Raw genomic sequence first — 21,007 nt, 5'->3', positions numbered from 1 at the left:
CAACTTGTCCAACCTCCTCCGCTCATACCTAACAGGCCTCTTTCATACATAGAAAGAGTACCACATATGAATTCCTTCCGTTTACTTAATGCAGTTTTCGCTCTAATCCTTTCTTTCTGATTAATATTCACTCATTCAAAAGAGAATTTTGTAACTGTACAGACCTAGCCTTGACAACGGGCTCTGATCAGATCCATTGGCTGGGAATATCATCACACAAGCTGTTCATGCCAACACAGCTGACACCTCGACCTGCAGTGTTCATTCCCATACTGATTCGCTCTTTCTCTCTCTACACAGTCCTCGCATTTAAAGCAAACCACGTAATCAAAAGGTTAATGTAAACGATAACCGTTGAAAGAGCTTATTAACACCAGCCAAGCTAGCTAGTTAGCTCTAACCACTTCTGAATTCATTGCCATTAATAGTGTAGAAAATGTGTACTGTTTCTGTCGTTTTTATTTGATCATACAGAGATGCTTTAGTCTGGAGCCAGAGTGCAAATGCTATATACTGTTAGTAATACACAAGAAAATCAAATTTACATATTACCTCAACATCACCATTCATGGATTCATAATAACCATGTACAGTCTTGTTCATCTGAATGATTACGGTACAAATCAGCTACAGAGAGAGTGTAGGAACACAAACCGGAGTCCCGGGATGCGTGAGTGAATGCTGAGTGTGATCGTGTTTCCAAGCACTGGCGAACCTCGCATCCGTTACTAACTTGAATGTTCCAGAAGCAAGCATTTTTAAGACCGAAATAATGCCCTTGCAAGTGCCGACAAATCAATCTAGGCAAAACCGCAGTTAACATAATACACAAAGGAAAGGAACGTAAAACGTTAGGAAAATGAGGAACGGTATTTGTGAACGTTAAATCAGTTTGAAGTCGGTGTGGGCGAGTGTGTGGGAGAGGCGAGGTGGCGGACCATACCCAGATGGTGCAGGGGTCGGCGGTGTTTGGTTGGCTGTCCCAAGGCCGAGTGCCCTCCCAAATAAGGAAGGCGCCCCAGGCAACAGCAGCGGCGGCCGCGGCCTGCACTGCACTTGCATATATCCTTGTCGCACAGGTTTACAGCCTCCGCGGGCTCGGACATCGCTAAATTACTTGTAGTTGGAATACAACCGCAACCACAATCGAAAACAATCTCGAAGACTGATGCACTTAAAATAAACAGCCACGCCTAACATCACTTGAAAGATATTCCTAACAATGCATTCTGCTCTAAGCGAACACCAACGTACCTCAGGGCTGATGACGGAGATGAGGACCTCGTCGATGTTCGGTCTGTGGTAGAGGACACTGCCCGACACTTCGCGGTTATTGTGAGTTATGTATACTTTCTGCCCAGAGCGAAGCTTCACAGAGCCAACGGGCGTGAAGCCACTGCCCACCAGATCGCCCTCTCGAACCTCCCTGGCACGCCTCTCGCCCTCCACCCTCACGGAGTACACTGGAGGACCTCCTTCGTTGACAGTCTTTACCGCACATATAACTCCCGAGTAATATTTTCCATCATCCAGACAGCAGGCAACGCGCGTACCCAGGATGGACCGCTTCGCTAAACGCTTTCCAGTCGACATCTTGAACACTTTAGAAAAAAGATCTACTCCTGATATCTAGTGGACAATCCTAAGTGCAGTCAAATAACGTTTTAAGAAAAGTTTAGGAAAATAAATATTTCAGACACAGCCAGTTCACGAGAATAAAGATCACTGATAGCAATCAATAGCCACAAACTCCCACTACTATGTCACAATCCGAAAGGTGTCCTTATCGTAAACGAATATGCCCATCTGGGTGTGGACGCACACAGGTCCTCCCGCGATATACATTTGCGTGGAACTGACTGTGAAATCAGCTGAGCGGCTCGGCTAGCCCAGCTGACAAACAACAACAAAACCACGTGACCTCCAACTCGAAGCGTGATTGGCTCCCGCATCCCTGACCCAGTTTTCTGATTGGTCAGCGTGCCGGGACTGCTAGTTCCATCAAAACAAAGAACGTTCACTACTTCAAATCAATTTCTAACTGATAAAATGGTGAGAGTCAGTTATACTGCACATTATTGTTAGAAAAAAGCAATATAAGCTGTATACTGCAACCTCAAACCACACTAAAGTGAAAATAAAAGGATTTATGTCAGCTGTGTTATGGTTGATTCCAGCGAGCGGTTCTCCTCCCCACTGACTCCTGTCAAATGTTGCCGGCCGGCATCAAGCACTTTAGCGTGTTTTGAATATCTTCCGCCTATGTATGCATGTTATGCATGTATTTAGTATCAGATAGCTTAGTCTGATCGGATATTTTGATGTGGTGGAAGCAGCACAGTGGCAATGTCGTAATTTATTGAATTATTTTAATTGGGCGCGTTCGGTCAAGAGAACAGCGTAATGTTTACGTTTCGTATTTCTACAGTGGTGCCACATACCAAAATTCTTTGACAAAATACTTTTAAAAAACATGTAATATGTTTATAATACATAAGCTTTACTGGCAAATTTACTCATCGACTCCTACAGGAGTTAGTCGACCATAAATACGATCAAAAGCTCCGTAGAGAAACAGAACTTCGCAAGACCCGGCTCGCCACGGGAAGTGTGGCAGCGGGTGCGCAGAAGTCAATTTACGGCGCTGGGCTTCGTGGACGCTGGATCTGCGACGCAAAAGGGACGTTGCCAGGGACTGCTTTATGGCCAGGCTCTTGCTGGGGCTGTAATTAATGGTCTTACACATTACCCCAAAGGAGAAGGGAATTTTCTTTCGTTTACTTTAGCCTGAAAAAACTGCTGTAGCTACTGCCGGTGGCCAAGAGTTATTCGCAAATGTTTACTTTTCAGTTTGAACAATTGCCATAAAATGAGAAATGGCACCACGAATTGGACTGACAGACGTAAATAAACAGTTTTAACATGAAACCACCATAGTTTGTTCCACACAATATACAGTCATAGATTTGACTTGTTTATGACTTAACAGAACCGCAGGATAGGGATGCTGTCCAGGATTCCCAAAACTTTTGAAATCCGATTCAAAATACAAACGTTATAACAAAGGGAACCACAACTTGAATTCAGTGTCTTCCATGGCGATCCTAAACAATGAAATTGCCGGGAAATGCGGGTAAATCGCATACCTGTAAATACGTTTACATCATATTTTAATTGATATTCTAATACATACATGTATATAACATTGGTATGATATCAAAGGTATATTTATATAGACGTATTTTGCAGTCGGGTTAACAGAGACTTAAGTGTATATGTACATGAAGACCAGTTATACATAATCTTAGAAACTGCATAATATATATATATATATATATATATATATATATATATATATATATATATATATATATTAGATATAGATATAGATATATAGATATATATATAGCTGGTGTAATGTATCACTCGTATACGCGTAGTAACATAGGGTTGTTCCTTCACCAAAACTACATAATGCGCAGTTGTGCTAAAGTTTTAGGAATTCGATTTTGTTTGCGAATATCTGCACCAAAATAGCACACTTGTATTGATGAATGGGTTAAAACTGTTGAGATGCAGGAATCATACATGAGGTAAAATAGACTCTGACTCTGACTCTGACTCTGACTCTGACTCTGACTCTGACTCTGACTCTGACTCTGACTCTGACTCTGACTCTGACTCTGACTCTGACTCTGACTCTGACTCTGACTCTGACTCTCTCTCACTCTCACTCTCACTCTCACTCTCACTCTCACTCTCACTCTCACTCTCTCTCACTCTCACTCTCACTCTCACTCTCTCTCTCTCTCTCTCTCTCAGAATATCTTCTATCGTTATCTTGTCCAAATAGAAAGATTTCTGAGCCTGGTAGTCACCTGCATGTTTATCCTTTTCCTGGCCTCCTCAAGGATAAAAGCTACCTGACCCAGAGGGATTGGGAACAAGCGCTGCCCACATCCATGCCCGCGGCCAAGTTCCACTGCCCTTTCATTCGCGGGTTCCGATCCTTGCCCGACGAGGGTTTTTGTTTCGTGGAGCAAGAATTCCATAGCAATTTGCGAATGTGCTTGTATGACGACTCATTGTGTGAAATGAAATGGAATACTTTTAGCATTTAAACGATTTTAGTATTAAATGATAAATATTTGTGCGATGTTTGCCATTGGGTTTTAGAGAATTTAAGGATGAGCCAAAGAGGCTTGCACTTTCATTCTCTTGTGAAAATGCTCCGGCATCTCGCCCGAAAGAGCTGCCGTTAATGAGAAAATTACTCGAATTTTTATTCACTTCAGGCTGTACTTCCACGTAGTGTTTTAAAACCCGTGTCTCACTTAACGAAAGCTGCATTATTTTTCACCACCATCATTATGAGGCGCATGATTTAATTGTCATCCTTTCAGTATGTACTGAAAATACAAGTCGGTACGCACTTCCAGTTAGTTTCTAGTTTAAACCGTGTTGTAAGGCTTAACTGTTGGTGGAATTTAAGTACCGAGTAACATCCAAGTATCGAGTTTCTCGGTTCTCAAATTCCGCCCCTTCTTTCACCTGTCTGCGCTCGGTGCTGAGTTTAGCCGATTCTGTTTCGAGGGGAATATGTCGCCATAAAATGCCCATCATCTCTTACGATGTTAATAAATCAGTTTAATAAATCAAAAGGCTGATATAAAAAAAAATATGCCACGAAAGTTTAAATAAATAATTCCAAGTAATGGTTCGTACTTTGTTTTTATGTAGGTTGCAGCTATTTCACCGATGAATTATTAGCAGCGAAAGTATCAACTATATTTAGCCATTAAAAACCTACCAGTCACTGCAGAACATACGTTGGATACATCAGTTTTCAGAAATAAAAAAAACTCTGAGCACTCAAAATACTCCCAGTATCGTGAAATATTTCGATAAATATGAAAAAGGGAATAGGTATGTGGAGCTATTAAACACCAAAATAAAACAATACACAGTTTTAGAGGAATAATTGTAAATAAAACATATGAACAGTTCGTTTGTTTATTAAATACAAATCTGCTAAACATATCCTTAAAGTAAATGTAACTTTTACACATATCACACTCATTCATTTGACATGACATCTGCTTCACCCTGATAACTTAAAAAAAAGAGACCCCAGACTTTGTCACCGGAAAAATAGTTACTTGAATATGTTGAACTAAATATTATAAAAGTTTCTCAAGATTCAATTTTTTTTTGCCTGAGGTGCATCTGCTGATGGCTTATGAATTACAAGATCACATGAATTTTTCATTATATTCAACTATAGGAAATGAGACTTTTAAGGAAAATGTTACTCTTGCCTTCCATCATTAAATTACCATCTAAAGGGGCAAATATTAGAAATAAAAAAATACAATACTAGAGCGACCTAGTGAAGTTTACGAAAGCCTATTGTTCCCACGACCTATGTCTCGTAGTCTGGATTTTTCTTAAGAATTACGAAGCCCTCCATGATAGATGTGAGGGGAAGGTACTCATCAGTGGCAAGCTCTGCCCTTTCTCCATGTGCAAGCAAGACTGGCGTTGTATGCGTTTGGAAACCGGTGATTGTTTTGGGCTTGCCTGCTTGCCCAACCACATCGACAGCCTAGAAAAATGATAAAAAACAGATGTTCATTTTATACTTTCAAAGTACAGCATAAATTCTTCTAAATAAAACATAACTACTCAGAATAGTGTTTGTATGAAATATGACAATCTAGTAAGCTCATTGCTAACTACTCTTAAAATGCAATGTGCTAGAAGGATCCCTTACTGAATTAACAGAAATGTACAAGTCCTTAGCTGTTTACCTTCACTTAAAGACTTTACAGTATCAACCGCCAAAGTGATTCACAACTATACATCCCCCATCATTATCAATTTCCAAATATAACCATTTATGGGGAAGAAATAAAGATAATAATCTCCTTACCTGACCAACACGAACAGATACTGGGAGTGGGTTTAGCTGTTCATCAAAAGTGACCAACATGCGTGGCTGAATCGCTGTGACAAGGCAGTACAGCAGATAGTGGCTCTTGCCTAGGATTACTATAAAGGAAAGTAAAATAGAATTAAAGGCATGCCATAGATCACTACCTGTTTATCATATATAGTTGCATTTTCAGGAACAAAACTAAAATTCAAATCTGATCAAAAGTATAAAAGAAAATATAGGAAGCATGATTATCGGTCATGTCCACATATCCACAAGTACTCACAGGTCTTGGTATCAAGGAATGCCATACAGGTGGCCAGGAGACCTGCAACAGCAACTGGTGACATAAGCTGCCTGTTGCTGTGGTAGGGAGACAGAGTCATGGTTCCTTTACCTAGATGAGTCAAGCCTTGTGCCAGACGGACCATGAACAGGTTGTTCGGGTCTTTAGCATGGTACTGGGCCAGTTGTCTGAGCATGGCTGCTAGCCTGTAAAAGAGGGAAGATTAATGATTAACTTTTGCTGAGTGAATTGGAAATGGAGCAAAAGTTATTACGTACCCAATGTGTAATCTTACCTACAGGCACTATGAATAAATGCTTACACAAACTGTACAGATAAAAAGACTTAAAATCTTCATGTATGTAACTAACCATTTTTATCCAGTAGTGTAATGAAAAACCATGACACATTCCATTATAATGTCATTCTCATGCCTCAAGTAAAAACAAATATCAGCTTTAAATCTCTTAATGTCAATTATAAAACTAGTCAAATATAATGAGATGTAATGCAACTTTCACATATCACATATCAGTCCAGCCAGACTGAAAGGATTTAGGACACACATCCTAAGTGAATGCAGGAAGCATTCAAACATCCAATTTTAGCATCCACAGCTCACCTGGCATTATTTGTTCCTGCCCCTACAAGACCCATAGCAAAGATAGCATTGTGAGCCACATCAGTGTCTGAGTCATGGGAGAACTTGCTAAGAGTGTCCAGGATGTTGAGCCTTGGGTTTGAAACAGAGATGAGGCCAAGGGCAAGAGGAACAGCTCTTCTAATAACTGGCTCACAATAGCGCAACAGGTTGCCAAACTGGCGGAACGACATCTCTGCTCCAATATCCTCACCCATGGCAATAAGTGCAATACCTGATGAAGAAGAAGATACAGGTGATGAGAACAAAGTTTGGCAACTGGCAAAATCTGAAGTTGCTTTCCCATACTACATTCTCTGAAATGTTATTTAACCCATAAAGGAGAACTTTACAGAGTTCGGGCAAGCACATCTAAACTCCTCTCTCTGCAGAGCCAGCCCTGAAACCTTTCGCATTCCTCTGGGAGTAGATCTAAAACCATCATTTAACAGATCATCATTAATTTTATACTAATAAATTATATATTGAGAGAGAGAGGAGGGAGAGAGAGAGGAGGGAGAGAGAGAGGAGGGAGAGAGAGAGGAGGGAGAGAGAGAGGAGGGAGGGAGAGAGAGAGGAGAGAGAGAGAGAGGAGGGAGAGAGAGAGGAGGGAGAGAGAGAGGAGAGAGGAGAGAGAGAGAGAGGAGAGGGAGAGGGAGAGGGAGAGAGGGAGAGAGAGAGAGAGAGAGAGAGAGAGAGAGAGAGAGAGAGAGAGAGAGAGAGAGAGAGAGAGAGAGAGAGAGAGAGAGAGAGAGAGAGAGAGAGAGAGAGAGAGAGAGGGAGAGAGAGAGAGAGAGGGAGGGAGAGGGAGAGGGAGAGGGAGAGGGAGAGGGAGAGGGAGAGGGAGAGGGAGAGGGAGAGGAGAGAGATACAGATAGAGAGAGAGACAGAGAATATATGAAGGGTGGATTAATATGAAGAAACACACATGACACAATAAAAGCCAGAAAAACGAAATAGGAAAGATGGCAAACCCTGAAAACCAACTAATTTGAAATGAGTGTGTGTGTGTGTGTGTGTGTGTGAGTGCGTGTGTGTGAGTGAGAGCGTGTGTGTGTGAGTGAGTGTGTGAGTGAGAGCGTGTGTGTGTGAGTGAGTGGGTGCGTGAGTGAGTGGGTGAGTGAGTGAGTGGGTGAGTGAGTGAGTGAGTGAGTGAGTGAGTGAGTGAGTGAGTGGGTGAGTGAGTGGGTGAGTGAGTGGGTTTTAGCCCTGAAAGTGCAACAAATGTCACAGTCGGCCTACCCTGGCAAATATAATAACCATTTTAACTTGACTTTATTGGGTGATAATTGAGTCTAAGATAACCTTGGTAGGGAGGTGGCGCATATTTTAACTTAATCACTATCCACTGTTCAACCAAAATATCCCCACATGGTGGTTACATATCCACAAGATGTCACTTGAAAAGATTGTGATAAATCTATTTGAAAAAGATTGGCTGGCTTTAACGTAAAATCTGTGACTTTAGTTCTAACACTTTTGCATATTTCCTCAAAACAAAGATTTGGTGAATTTGTTGCTCCCATACCTTTTGGTTAATCAACCCAATGCCACTGGTAAAATTTAGTCTTCACCGTCACTTTGTTTTGCGCAATGTCTCTTACACATACAGGGCTCCACAAGTGCTCAAGCCATCAAGGAGTCAATTGGTAGACCTTGTGATCTCACCTGATTTATAATGACTTTAACATTACTAATAGTAATTAAGAGAATATTTCCACAAATAGTTAGGTTGTATTGGTACCTGACTCCTTAGAGACTACATACTTGTTGAGCCATCTACGTGTAAAGACAATCCATAAACTAAACTCAAAGGGGGCATAGTATTATGTACATGTCATCCTACGGATCATTAGATTAATGTATAATTAACACAAAAAGCTTTTTCTTTACAACATCTGAGCCTGGATTTAAGTCGTACACACCTAAGACAGCAACAGCTTGCTGTGATGAGAGATCAACCTCCTTTTCTTCTGCCTTATCTTTCTCCTCTTTCTTATCTTTATCTTTGTCCTCCTTCTTGTCCTTATCCTTGTCCTTCTTATCCTTGGATTTTGTTTCCTCTTGGTCATAGTGATCAGTGCAGATGTGGAGCATTTCCTGGACCTAAAATTTAAAAGTTGACAAAGTTGAAGGAATTTCAAATATAATCAATGAGAAGTAAACTTTTTGCACTTTCACATGAGTACTAAATCATCAATTTTTCTTTTCATATGATATCAATTACATAGCTAACTAAAAAAAAATATTTTCATTCTATTTTTCACTATTCATCAAGCAACATACATATTTACAGCAATTTTCAATTACATCTCCTACTTTGTGAAATTATTAATTTCCACCCATGCCTTTTCAACTCTGTTCATCAAGTAACCTACAACCTTTAATACTATTCTGTTGATCAAATATACATAATTTTGTAACTTATCTTGTCCTTCCATCTGCAGATAAAAGATGACTTGACACATTTGTTTAAAATAAGTAATTAATTCCTATTTCCTGGGTATAAAGGTTACTGATCTCAAAAGGCTTTCTCTAACAATATTTCATTATTTCACTCTACAGCTTGAAGTTCACACTCAAACATTGGCCTCTCCTTTTCCTATTTCTTGACAAATGTATCTCAGCCAAATGTCTCTTTTCCATTTGATGTCTTCCCTTATGTATTTCTAGTTCAACCAGTTTTCATCACATTTACCTTGAAAACCTTTTTAAAACATTCACCTATACTGTTTGCTTTAAGCTCTTCCCCAGTCTCATAGTTTCCAGTTCTCACCAGAGCTACACAATGAAACTCAATTTGTTTATTCGTCTGAATACTTTCTTCGGGCTAAAAACTGAAGAACACATTTATAAATCCATACATACCTTCAAAACATTACCAGTTCCAGCATAAGCACAGACTTCAATCAGGGTGGCTGTCATCTGACGGAAGGGGGCAGGCAGGTTTTCGATGCAGGAGAGGACCACCTCACACTTGTCTTGGCAACCTGAGTAAACAAATATCAATTTTTTTTACAGGCAACACAATAATAAAAGAAAACTCCACAGAAAAATGAAAGAATAAAATTCAATAAAAATTTGAAACAAAAATTTACTCACCAAGGTATGCAAGAGCAAGTCCAAGGGAAATGAATCTGGCATATGTGTCCTTAAGTTCAGTCTCAGATTTAGCCAAAAGTGTCGTGACTAGAGCCTCCACAACCAGCTGGTTTGTTGTACCCACTGCAATCATTCCACATGCCAGAGCAGTGATGCCCACTACCTCTAAAGAGCTCTTCTCATCAGACAGAACTGGAGTGAGGACGTTAAGGACTGCTTCTCTGTTGCTTCCAGAGTAAGCCAGCCCCAGTCCAAGGATGGCTCCAATACGAATGACCTGGAAAATGAATCCTATGTTTGTTTCCTGTTGCACAATATTTAACTAATTCTGTTTAGGCATTTGCCAGTATGGGAAACAACCTAATTCTAGTCAAATAGAACAGTCAGACTTAGCACAAACCATAGTTTTATGTCCGATGTAGTCCGAGAGCAAGGCAAGAGCAGGGTCACATTCATTCCTCACACCACTGTTGACAATGCCACAGGCCAGAAGGGCACCAGACTTAATGAAGTCCTCAGAGGAGTAAAGGTACTTGTCAATCTGTGTCAGGCCTCCGTCAACATCCCACAGTAAGATCAGACCAAGTGAAGCTGTTGCACTCAACATACCTGGAATTTAAAAGTTTTTAGTTTTTCTCATCAATGAACATATGAGCAGCACAAACGCAAGAGCAGATCTTTTAACAAAAGCCTTAAAATATCTCTGCAAACTGATTAATGTCCACACAAATTACCCTCACTGTACAGAAGTCTTACCATGTTCCTTATTTTTGTACAGCCACTTATTTCCGTCCTCTGTAAGAAGCTTGTCTGTTCCAAAGGCAGCATTTACAAAGCCATTGACAAAGGAGGAAGCGAGATTCTGGCGGGCAGAGTCAACCTGGCCAGGGCCAAAGGTGGGTCGGTTGTTCTCCAGGTGAGACTTGTAAATGTCCTCTGGGGTTTTGGGGTCCATGATATCCAGCTGGAAATTCAGGCAGTGTGTTAAGTTTAAATTCGAAGAGGAGTCAATGTAACACTTGAAAAAGATATTTTCTTCAATGCCAAAAGTAATTCTTTCCTTTTAGTCCTTTTTAGACTTTAAGCTTGAGCTTATTTGCATATCTACTTAGTTTATACTTCTACCACAGATATACAGATTGTGGCTCATTGAGGATACGTAAAATAGTAGTAACAGAAAACATACAAGCTAAAGAGGAAATACTGCTGTGATATAACAGCAGCAAAATTATATTATATAAACATTTCACTATTTGAGCATTTTAGAACTTTTAAGAAGGAAAAAAAAATGAAGACAAAGGATATGACAAGATATAGATGTGAATAAAGGACTAAAAAAGATAAAACCGGTAAATGCCTATTACAAGACTAGTGCTAAGCATCCTGAGATCCAGTCCCAACAAGTAACAGACTAACCTCACGACCAAGGGAGAGGAAGTGAGTGTTCAGGTGGGAGTTGGATAGGATCTCTGTCAGGTCTTCGTAGTCATCCATGTCCTCTGGCAGCTCCAGGAACACCTGCTGACGGCCCAGCATGAAGGCCACTTGCATTCTCACCTGGAGCGGGTAAAGAAGCAAAATAAAATTAATATGGAATCCTCAACAGATATAGACTTACAAAAATAATAAAAGCAAATAAACATCACAAAGTAGAACTGAAGGGAACTAACCAGCTTGTCTGGGCATTCATCAAATAGCTGTTTAATGAGGTCAAAGTCATGGAGTTGGAGAGCCAGTCTCATGGCCTGTGGGTATTGCCCAAATTTGCGATACAGCTGAAGTGCCGTGTTGATCAGGTTGGTGTTCTCAGGGTCTGGGACGTAAGGTACACAGCTGGTCAGGTACAAGCACACCCGAGAGTAGGCATCCTTCAAAGAAAGAAAAAAATAATAATAATGATGGCTGGTATAACCTTGCTTTTTCTTTAGACTGCAGCTCTACCACATTTACTTTTTCTTATATACTGTACATACACATTATGCCTTGTATATTCTCAAAATCTCCAACTAAAGTTACCAAGAGCACAACCATTTCTCACACTCTGACCAGTGTCTCCTTTACCTTATCAACATAATCCTGTGAAGTGAGGAGCTCCAGCTGTTCCATTTCCATGAGCAGGTCACACGCCTCTGCCTCTGCATTGTGCTGCATGTGGTATGGGACAATGACGTGGGCTTCACTGATCAACTCAGCTCTCCTGGCATCATCATCCTCACCCAATGTCTCCCATTCCTGTGCGATTTCTCCAGCCAAGTGTCTGTATAGTGATAGGGGAGTTCAGTAAGCGTAAGTGATGTATCACAAAAATTACAAATTAAACGTATTTTACACAGATTACAAAGGCATTTTATAAGGGACTTAATAATTTCCCAAAGTGCACTATGGATTCATTTTACAAAATTATAAAACAAATGATTTATAAAGTATATACAGACTTAGGAACTATTAGTAATGTCAGTAAAAAAACTGACCTGACATATTCATGGCCCCAGTCTCCAATGTCTCCACGTTGTCCCAGCAAGCGGTACTTTAGACATTCGCGATCCTCAGACATAGTCATGGCCAAGACAGAGACAATGTCAGCCGCAAACTTCTTTAGGGCATTGTCTTTGATGTTGTTGTGTATGTCCTGTGAATAATGCACTTAGCTGAATATATTGAAATGAATACCCAACCTTATCATTTTACCTAATAATTGCCAGTCCTTGTCTCTATGATATGCTAGCAAGTTGTAGTCAACAATATATAAAAGTTTTTGTGCCATGCAGTTATCTACACCAACAAATCTAAAATCAAACAACTGACATTCAATGACTTATCACTATCATTATCCTGATAAGTGAATCACTTATTTCCCCCTGGAACAAAATATTAGACTACAAAAAAACTATCTCAGACACTGATGATTGGAACTAAACAGGACCAATAACTGTATGAAAGAGAGAAACGAAAGAAAGTAAGGAGCTAAAGATATGAAAGAGAAAAAGACCCCGGTAGTGATTCCCACCTTCATGGTCTGGTAGTGCGGCCTCATGAACTTGAGCGGTTTGGGGACGCTGGTCATGGATGTAGTGGAGGAGCGGATAAGAGAGCGGATCTGCTCCAGGGCTGGCTTGTAAAGGTCAGCATTGGATTCCTGTAGCCGCTCTACCAGCATGTTCAGCTCCTCCTGCAGCAGTCTGTCCTCTTCAGACTGCAATGGAGAAAATAAAGTTATAAAACTACAATTGCATATTTAAGGACAGTTATATTAACCTCTCAGAGATGAGTACGGCTATAGCCATCATGACATAATGGCCACAAAGTCTAGACTGTTTTACAATATTAAACAGAACAGGGAAGGGCTCCCAAAAGCAACATTAAGTAAAGGGTAGTTTTAGGTTTGTGCATGCATGGAAAACTCCACTCTGAATAATAGGCATAAAACAAGTTTCCTTCACCAGAGGTAAGAGGGACATTACTTGATTATCTGTTCAAGGATTATAATTGATTCTCATTTTGATGTTCATTTTAATGGCTCCTGTAGCATTTTATTGCAACATTAACCCTTCCATATAATTTAGAATATTTCAAACCTATCCCTACACCAGATATGCAAGGAGTAGAGTGGAGTATGATGACACATAACAGAGGAAAAAATAATAATTAGGAAATTCAATTGTCAGAACCTGTCCATTGACTTCCTTGTAGGCTGTGTTAGCCAACACATGTGATGTTAAAGAGAAACAAGTGCAGAGAAGAATAACATTTAATCAATCAAAACAGCCAAAAACCCTTCTGCATCCCAGCAGAGTCACTGGATATCCATCCCTTCCATCGCTGGTATTGCTCTTATAACCAATTACATCAACTACTGGAATGCCTTAACTGCAAAATGCGCCTAGATTAGTATATATAAAAAAATTGCACTGTAGAATACAAATGGTAAAAGTAAACTGCCTTATACACCAAGTGGTCTCCTAAAATGGATCACTAACAGACATATCAATCATAAACAAAACGATAAATATATCTAGTTATGGTACCTGAGGAACCCTAAATATGCAACTTTCTAGACTGCTACTTTTTGCAATTTATTTTATATAACAAATCAAACCACAGATCAGATTGCAACAACTTTCATAGTAATGTATGCACTTAGTCTTTCTTTCTATATGTAATATTACTAATGTATTGTAAATATAATAGTCAAAATATCAGAAAAATTAGCCAACTTTAAAATCACTTTTACACAGTACCCATTTTTGGTAAGCAGAGGGGTGGCAACTCTAACACTTCTGACCCTATTTCAAATGTTCCTATAGCATAAAAAATACAGGCAGTCAACCCTCAGACCACCTGTGCAAGAAAGAACTTCATTTTCTCTTAGGATATTCTTGTTCTGTGAAGTCTACACTGTCCAGAAATAACTTTACATTTGAATAAAATAAAAAAGGTTTTTATTGTAGCATGAGAAATACTAACCCTTGAAGGGTTAACACTTCATTACAGCTACTTCATACCTTGATATACACTAGTGTCAGAAATGCTGCTTTGGATTCTTTACATAAATCATAAAGGTGTAGACTGAGGTTCTTTCTTAGAGTAACAAGAGGACTCAAGGCCCTGGCATGTGTTTAAATTACAGCATGTATTTGTTCACGTTTTAAATTTCTCTATTATAGTCCTAATAAATTTGATGACAGAGGTTCATCATAGATCAAACCACAGAAAAGTCCATCTTGTCAAGCTACATAAGAGGCCGATCAACCACAGCACTGGCACCCCTGCTGCTATGGTAATCCTCAAACATACAGGCCCTTGTACCTGCTCCTGAGTAACTACTACACCTGGTCCTGTCTTTCACTGCCTCAATACATCTGGTGGCAGCCAAGTAAGAACTCTGATCACCTGCTCCCTGCCTACAGCAAAAGCACATCTTCTAAGCCACCTTCAATTTCCAGACATTACTAACACATCCTTTCCTAGCCCATGGATCCTACATATTTCGTGGAGAGTGAACTGACTGTCGCCCTGGTGGAATGTCAAGTAACTGCTGCTGCCTCAGTGGCAATAGAAAAGCTAAGCAAATCTCTACCAAATATTTTCTAGCTATATAGATTTTCCACTAGTTCCTTGGCTAAATATAATGAATATGGCCAAATATCTGGAAATTAATACATCAATAATGGGGTAACTAATAGGCTGCATTGGATGATGGGTTCACTACACTAAAATCTCTGTTTGCCACATACAACGAGTTTAGCAATTTCATCCATTGCTTGCCATGCATCCGGGGAAAGCATAAATTACAACAGGAATCTCAGGGTAGAACATAAATAAAACTGAATAGTGCATTCTAAGATACAAGAGGTATTAACAAGTTTAGAACTCTAAGGCCACCATAAAACAGGTGTCACTTCAATGACCACTGCAGCCAATTGTATCCAACCTTGGAAAACAAATATTCTGCATATATACACAGCAAAAAGGAGTGTATAACACTAACTTGTCCATATTTTTCATTGCTGTAGTCCCTGTGTCAGCAATCATCAGGACAGGATTCTCTTACTCCTGCTGGTTCATCCACTCAATAGATAGCACTCCAGGCAATGTATAGTTATCATGTGATATCACATATCTTCCGAGTTTTTTCTGTAGTTCCACTGTTGTTTCCATCCCACATTAACCTACTGCTGCCAGGAATTTGTAATGTCCAGTGCACTTTTTTGTGAAATGTGTTTACATACAGACAGCTTCACATGTGCTCACCCACCAAGAAGTCAATTAGCATGCCTACATTACCTATTTTTCCTTTCCTTTATTTCTTCTTTTTCATGCTTTTATTATCTCTGCTATGATTATTACTGACTTTTATAACATTACTAGCAATAGTAATTGCAATACAAAATAAAAAAAAGTTTCAAAAATCAAGGAAAAGGGTAAATACATGAGACAGGTCGGACTAGAAACTGCCTCCTTGGCAACTTGTGCAGCCATCTATGTGTAAATACAATTAACTAAGTAAGCTCGCAGTGGGCATCTACATGTCATCCCAAGAAGCAATGGGTTAATGATCTTGTGAACCTACACCATCCAAGGTTACCTTAGTCGTGTAGTATGTGTGCTAGCTGTGTATACATTTTTTTTTTAAATAAAAGTTGCAGAGGGAAAAGCCTCCAGATTTGTATCACTTTCTGGCTCACAATCGTGCTCACAAGGAGCCAGAACAAAGAACACTGTTTTGCTTTTTCTAGCAAAATATGAAAATGGTGAACAAGAAAGGCAGATAGTACTCCAAATTCCAGTCAAAAACAATGAGGAGGATCCTCACCCCCTTCAAGCTGCTCTTCTCAAATCAGTGTTTGCGGCAAATTATCCAAATCAGTAGGAGGACCACATGCTTCCTTGTATACTGTGAATACGTATCATTAAAATATATTTGCCCGGTATCTATCCTGCCAAAACATTCAAGGTGAAGATTTTGCAAACAAGGTGGGGGATGGAAAGAGACAGAACCCCATTGATTACTATGCATTACAATTGCTATAATCATAGAACTATATACCTCAATCATTTGCTTTAATCCCATCATTTCCCTAGTACTTATGCTTTCCCCAGCTATCAGGGTTGATATCACAGATATGCTTCTTCTGCAACAGGAATAAGTGGCTGGATTCATTTGTAACATGACAAGCGCTATCAGGAAAAGGTATCATCAGAAATGGCACTGTTAATTCTTTACAGTACAGGCCCACTCACCAAAGACAGTCCCTGACTCTATGTCAAAAATTCTTCAGCAATTTATGTCACCGTGAGAGGGGGAGAGGAAGGTTAATGGAGGCCCAAACACCCCCCGGCAAAAACAGTTTCCTCTCCATATGCACGGCAAGATAACAGATAATCATAGGATAATGGAAGCTAGAGCCAAGGGATATCAGTTCAAATTCCCATCAATCCCACTGGGACTAACCTGTAAATCTATTTTCGACTAAACTGTAAATTTGTTTTGCCTTTACTCTGCAAAACAATATGGCAGTAACAAGGAGTGGTGGATAATGATCTGAATTCTTGCCAACAGCAATAAGGAAATCCTGACAACTCACAGGCTGGCCATTTTGGATTTAGCTATTGGCCAAGGTAAGGAATTAGCTAGACCGTTACAAATCCAAATATTTGCCTGGGCAGCCACCTTAACCAAATGCATCCTGGGGTTTCACTGCCATCACACGGCCCAAAATAAAGGCATTAGGCTTACTTGATTGACTACTCTGACTGGCGCACAGCTTGTAGGCCGGGTGCACGCGAACACTCATGTGCAGTGACAAGACTCTATACTTCCCCCTTGCAATATCATTTTCATTTTTATGCATTAGCATTTTTTCCCTGCTATTTTCTAATGTCTATATTTGTCATTTGATTTCCTTATCCAGATCATCTCTCTTGGTAGTGCAAGAACAATAATGATAAAACAATAATGATAAGTAACTTTTTATTCTTCTTCCCCCCCCCCCCTTTTCTTGTAATATTTGAGTTTCTGCAATACAACCTGCACCACAGGTGGAAATAATGCAAAAGCCCCCTCCTAACTGCCAAATGAGTCTAATCACTCTCCAAGAAGTTTGTGCATTTGCGGCAAGTCTTTCCCCTCACCCCAGCCTCCAGCTGAAATACTCAGGACAGCAAGTTCGTGTCAACCTAGCCCATAGTCAGGTTTTCCCATGATGGCGTGTTTATATCACCTACCCCTTAAGCCAAATTCTTTCAAGACATGATGGTTATGTTACCTGGATAGTATGGACTAAGGACTCCTACCCATTTTTTTTTGTCTGCGCAAATATAATTCTCAGGTAACTTTCCGCACACGCTTAGTTCTTTTTTAAATAATTTTCCGTGCATACAATTCTTTTGACCTTTCCGCGCACTTGTTTCATCATTCGTCCACAGATCCGTCCACGCAAATGTAGACTAAGTGATGTTTTCCGCGCATGAAAAAATATAACATTCCCCGTGCAAGAAAAATACTCTACAGTCTGGATATAAGGTAACATCAACGTGGAACTAGGAATTTACGAGTAGTTTAAAGGACTTTCACGCATTTTGTTATCTGATAATTTTCAGGATGTGCACTCTTCAAATTCTTTTTGTGTGTACCGAGATCTCGTCGAAAAGTACTGTCCTTTACATACTGGCCTACAATCTCCTATAATAAACCTTTGTTGATATTTGGCATCTCAAATGTGTAATATTCAGGTACAACACATTAAATTAAATAAAATCACATCAATTACATAGTTATCAGCAAAACCCCACTTCCAGGAAGAAAAGTTTAAAGAGTTATCACGAAGAACTTGACAACAAAGTCTCCAAAGTGACATATTCATTCAGTTTTTGGGAAGGTCGAACTGTCACCTTTGAAGAGAGAGTTAAGCGAATATATTGCGATTCGCAAAGAGAACAGGCTCTGCAGTCTTTGATATAAATGCCACATAAGCGAGTATTTAACCTGATCATCCCTTGAATCGATAAACAAGAGAAGAGTAAATCAATGTTCAAACACAAGAAGGACCTCAACCTTCCTACTCCATTTCTGGAAAAAACCACAACGCTAAACTCTCTCGCGAAGATAAACCTTACCAATTCCTCTTTGAGATCGCCATCTTTCTTCTCCTCGTCTTTCTTGTTCTCTTTCTTCTCGGTTTTGGTCGTGTCTTGCGGCATTTTTGCGAGCGTACTTTCTGCCTTCGTCTTCCTCTCGCTTGTTGATGTTTGTCGGCAGGTTCGCGGCGGACCGTCGACTTCCTAGGCTGCCGGGGATAAAACGACAATTTCTGGGGGCAGTTTGGACTTTTCTTATTTCTAAGCGTTAGAATTTCTTTGTTTGAGAGGGATTCTCTTTGGCAGAGTGTTGTGAAATAAGGAAAGAAGGGTTTTTATTTGAAGTCGACGGAATGACAGCTTAAAGGGAGCATGAGGCTAAATGACATTTGGAAAATAAATATTTGAACAGTCCGCAAAATTATATATTAATTATATTACTTCTCATATCAAATATTTGTAGCCGATTCAATTAGAATCTATGATTCTGATAGCTATCAGTATTTCTTATCGTAAAAAATACATCAAGGGAGGTTTTATATAGAAAAATATTTCTCGGAAATCCTTCATTTGTCTCAATAAAATAATTCCCTTAACATTTTTATAAATAAAGATGTTTAGTTTTTTATGAGTCATTATCATAATCAGTTAGGTGCAATCTATTTAGTATAAAAAAAACCTTCTTTTCATATAATACCCACACATCTTTAACACCTGTAACCGAAATGCATTAAAACTGTTGTATAATAATTCATTTAACCTAAGGTGTCATCCTGATAAACGAATAAAAAACAAAAAAATGTGTTTCCAAGAAGTTACATCACGCTACATTCAGGATCTCTTCCTCCTCATTTTCCAATACCAGTCCACATCTATCCCACAGAAACAGAAACCTCATTAACCAAATACATCCCCTCTAACAAGATACTTATCTTATACTCGCAAATAAATACATAAAGAAATCCCTCCCAGAGAGCCACATCACCTTATACCCGGGGTCCCTCTCTTCCCGTTTTCTCTTCTTCCCGTTTTCTCGAATTCCAGTTTTCTATGCCTCGTCGACCAACACTCCAACATGGCTGCTTTGTAGAGGCTCCTTGGCCAGCGCTACGACACGGGAAAATGTCCTGCTGAGGATTAGTATGGCCGATGTGGGCGACAAGGCAACCAGAAATAAGAAGAAGATTCGCAAAGTGTATCAGAAGGTGGGTGCAGGGACGTCTGAGGTGAGCGAGAGAGGGGCAATGGCGCAGTTAAAGAGGCGAGACTTTTTATCTGCGACCTTCGAACTTCCCCATAATTTTTGGAAAGAAAAATAATACGTTTTTTCTAACTCGAGGATTCGCATTTTCTCTCCTTCGCCGTTCTGGTAGAGGAGAGACCTAGCCTGTAAATAACGCAATTGTTCCTGTTTGAAAAGGACAAAACACGTATTTTTTTTCCTTTTCTAAATCCAAAAACAAAAAACTTCCGTGACGTGTATGTAACAGGAATGTGACGTTGAAGGTGTTTAAAAATAATAAAGAAAAGCATCAGAATAAAATCAATATGGAATGAGAGCCAAATGAAGGAAAATGGAAAGGAAAACCCGGAGATAAAAAACCTCAATTCCATAACATTCTTAAAGCAGACAAAACCTCTTCCAAGAAATCGTAAACCATAAAATTACCGCAAAACAAAGAACAAAACGTCGCCTAAAGAACGAAAGGTTGGAAGGAGGAAGTGCGAAGGAAGAGGAGAACGCGAGAGGAGAGGAGAAGAGAGGGTGAACAAGTGGCAGATGTCAAAATAGGTGACCAGAGATGTCAAGATTCAAAAGAGGCTTCAGAGTTGGCACCAATGAAGGCCTACTCTCTGGAGCGGTTGTTATTCGTGCTGCTTTTTTTTACTAACATTATTATCCAGAAATAATGTTTTCTGTCTTTCTGTGATATGCTTGTGCAGCTTTTTCTTTTTCTGTTTGTGGGAGGTTTGTGAATCCATTCATGTTCTGAGTTTTAGCTTTTGTTTTGGTTTTTAATTTTGGGGGATTTTGGCTTTTTTTCTGTCTGGTTAGCATAAATCTGCTCATTAACATTTACGAAGATAAATTTAGACCTTAAACTTTCATTTTATTTGTAGTTTTCAAGCCAGACTTCAAAGCACTGGACTATTTTCTGATTTCTATTTGCTGTCTCTGGGCAGGAACCTCCACCTGGGTCAGTGAGAGACAGGTTATGTAATGAAATTGATTAGACCAGAACCAGGTTTTAGAAAAGCATTTTGATGGGATGCAATTCAGGAAAAGAAGAAAAAGACTGTGGGATCAGAATTTAGGGATCTACTTGAGGGGAAAGGGAGAGTGAGACACGAAATGGGCAGTTTGATAGAGGTCACACATGTCTATTCTTCACATGCTGTTACTGAAGCTGTTTATATCAAGTGCATAGTTTGTAGACACATTATGTTGGCCTATGTGATTTATTCT

The 21,007-nt window shown here is 39.7% G+C and overlaps 3 protein-coding genes across 3 annotated transcripts in view; 1 reads left to right on the top strand and 2 right to left on the bottom strand.

The window, feature by feature from the left end:
* The window catches only part of LOC113800383 (zinc finger protein 704), a 186,770-nt gene extending 184,894 nt beyond the window's left edge, over positions 1-1,876 (bottom strand). The window contains exon 1 of the mRNA XM_070125884.1: positions 1,255-1,876. Coding sequence (XP_069981985.1) covers positions 1,255-1,593 — 339 coding nt within the window. The 5' untranslated portion in view covers positions 1,594-1,876. The remainder of the gene's footprint in view (positions 1-1,254) is intronic.
* Positions 1,877-4,999: 3,123 nt separating this feature from the next.
* Positions 5,000-18,849, bottom strand: Rpn1 (regulatory particle non-ATPase 1). Its single transcript, XM_027373902.2, has 15 exons — positions 18,580-18,849; positions 12,971-13,156; positions 12,435-12,592; positions 12,025-12,220; positions 11,634-11,831; positions 11,380-11,520; positions 10,720-10,927; positions 10,364-10,572; positions 9,964-10,240; positions 9,730-9,851; positions 8,787-8,967; positions 6,844-7,096; positions 6,222-6,427; positions 5,933-6,051; positions 5,000-5,605 (listed from the first exon to the last, which is right to left on the bottom strand). Exons 1-15 carry the CDS (start codon positions 18,661-18,663, stop codon positions 5,423-5,425), a joined length of 2,721 nt encoding a protein of 906 aa, XP_027229703.1. The 5' UTR covers positions 18,664-18,849; the 3' UTR covers positions 5,000-5,422.
* Positions 18,850-19,583: 734 nt separating this feature from the next.
* LOC113821403 (nonsense-mediated mRNA decay factor SMG9) overlaps positions 19,584-21,007 on the top strand; it is an 11,823-nt gene continuing 10,399 nt past the window's right edge. Inside the window, exon 1 of the mRNA XM_070125882.1 lies at positions 19,584-19,745. Within this exon, the coding sequence (XP_069981983.1) occupies positions 19,683-19,745 (63 nt within the window). The 5' untranslated portion in view covers positions 19,584-19,682. The remainder of the gene's footprint in view (positions 19,746-21,007) is intronic.

The sequence above is a fragment of the Penaeus vannamei genome, chromosome 9 (assembly GCF_042767895.1).
Source record: "Penaeus vannamei isolate JL-2024 chromosome 9, ASM4276789v1, whole genome shotgun sequence".
Taxonomy (NCBI): Eukaryota; Metazoa; Arthropoda; class Malacostraca; order Decapoda; family Penaeidae; genus Penaeus; species Penaeus vannamei.
The sequence above is the reverse complement of the archived record's forward strand: the minus strand, read 5'-3'. Positions and strand labels throughout refer to the sequence as shown.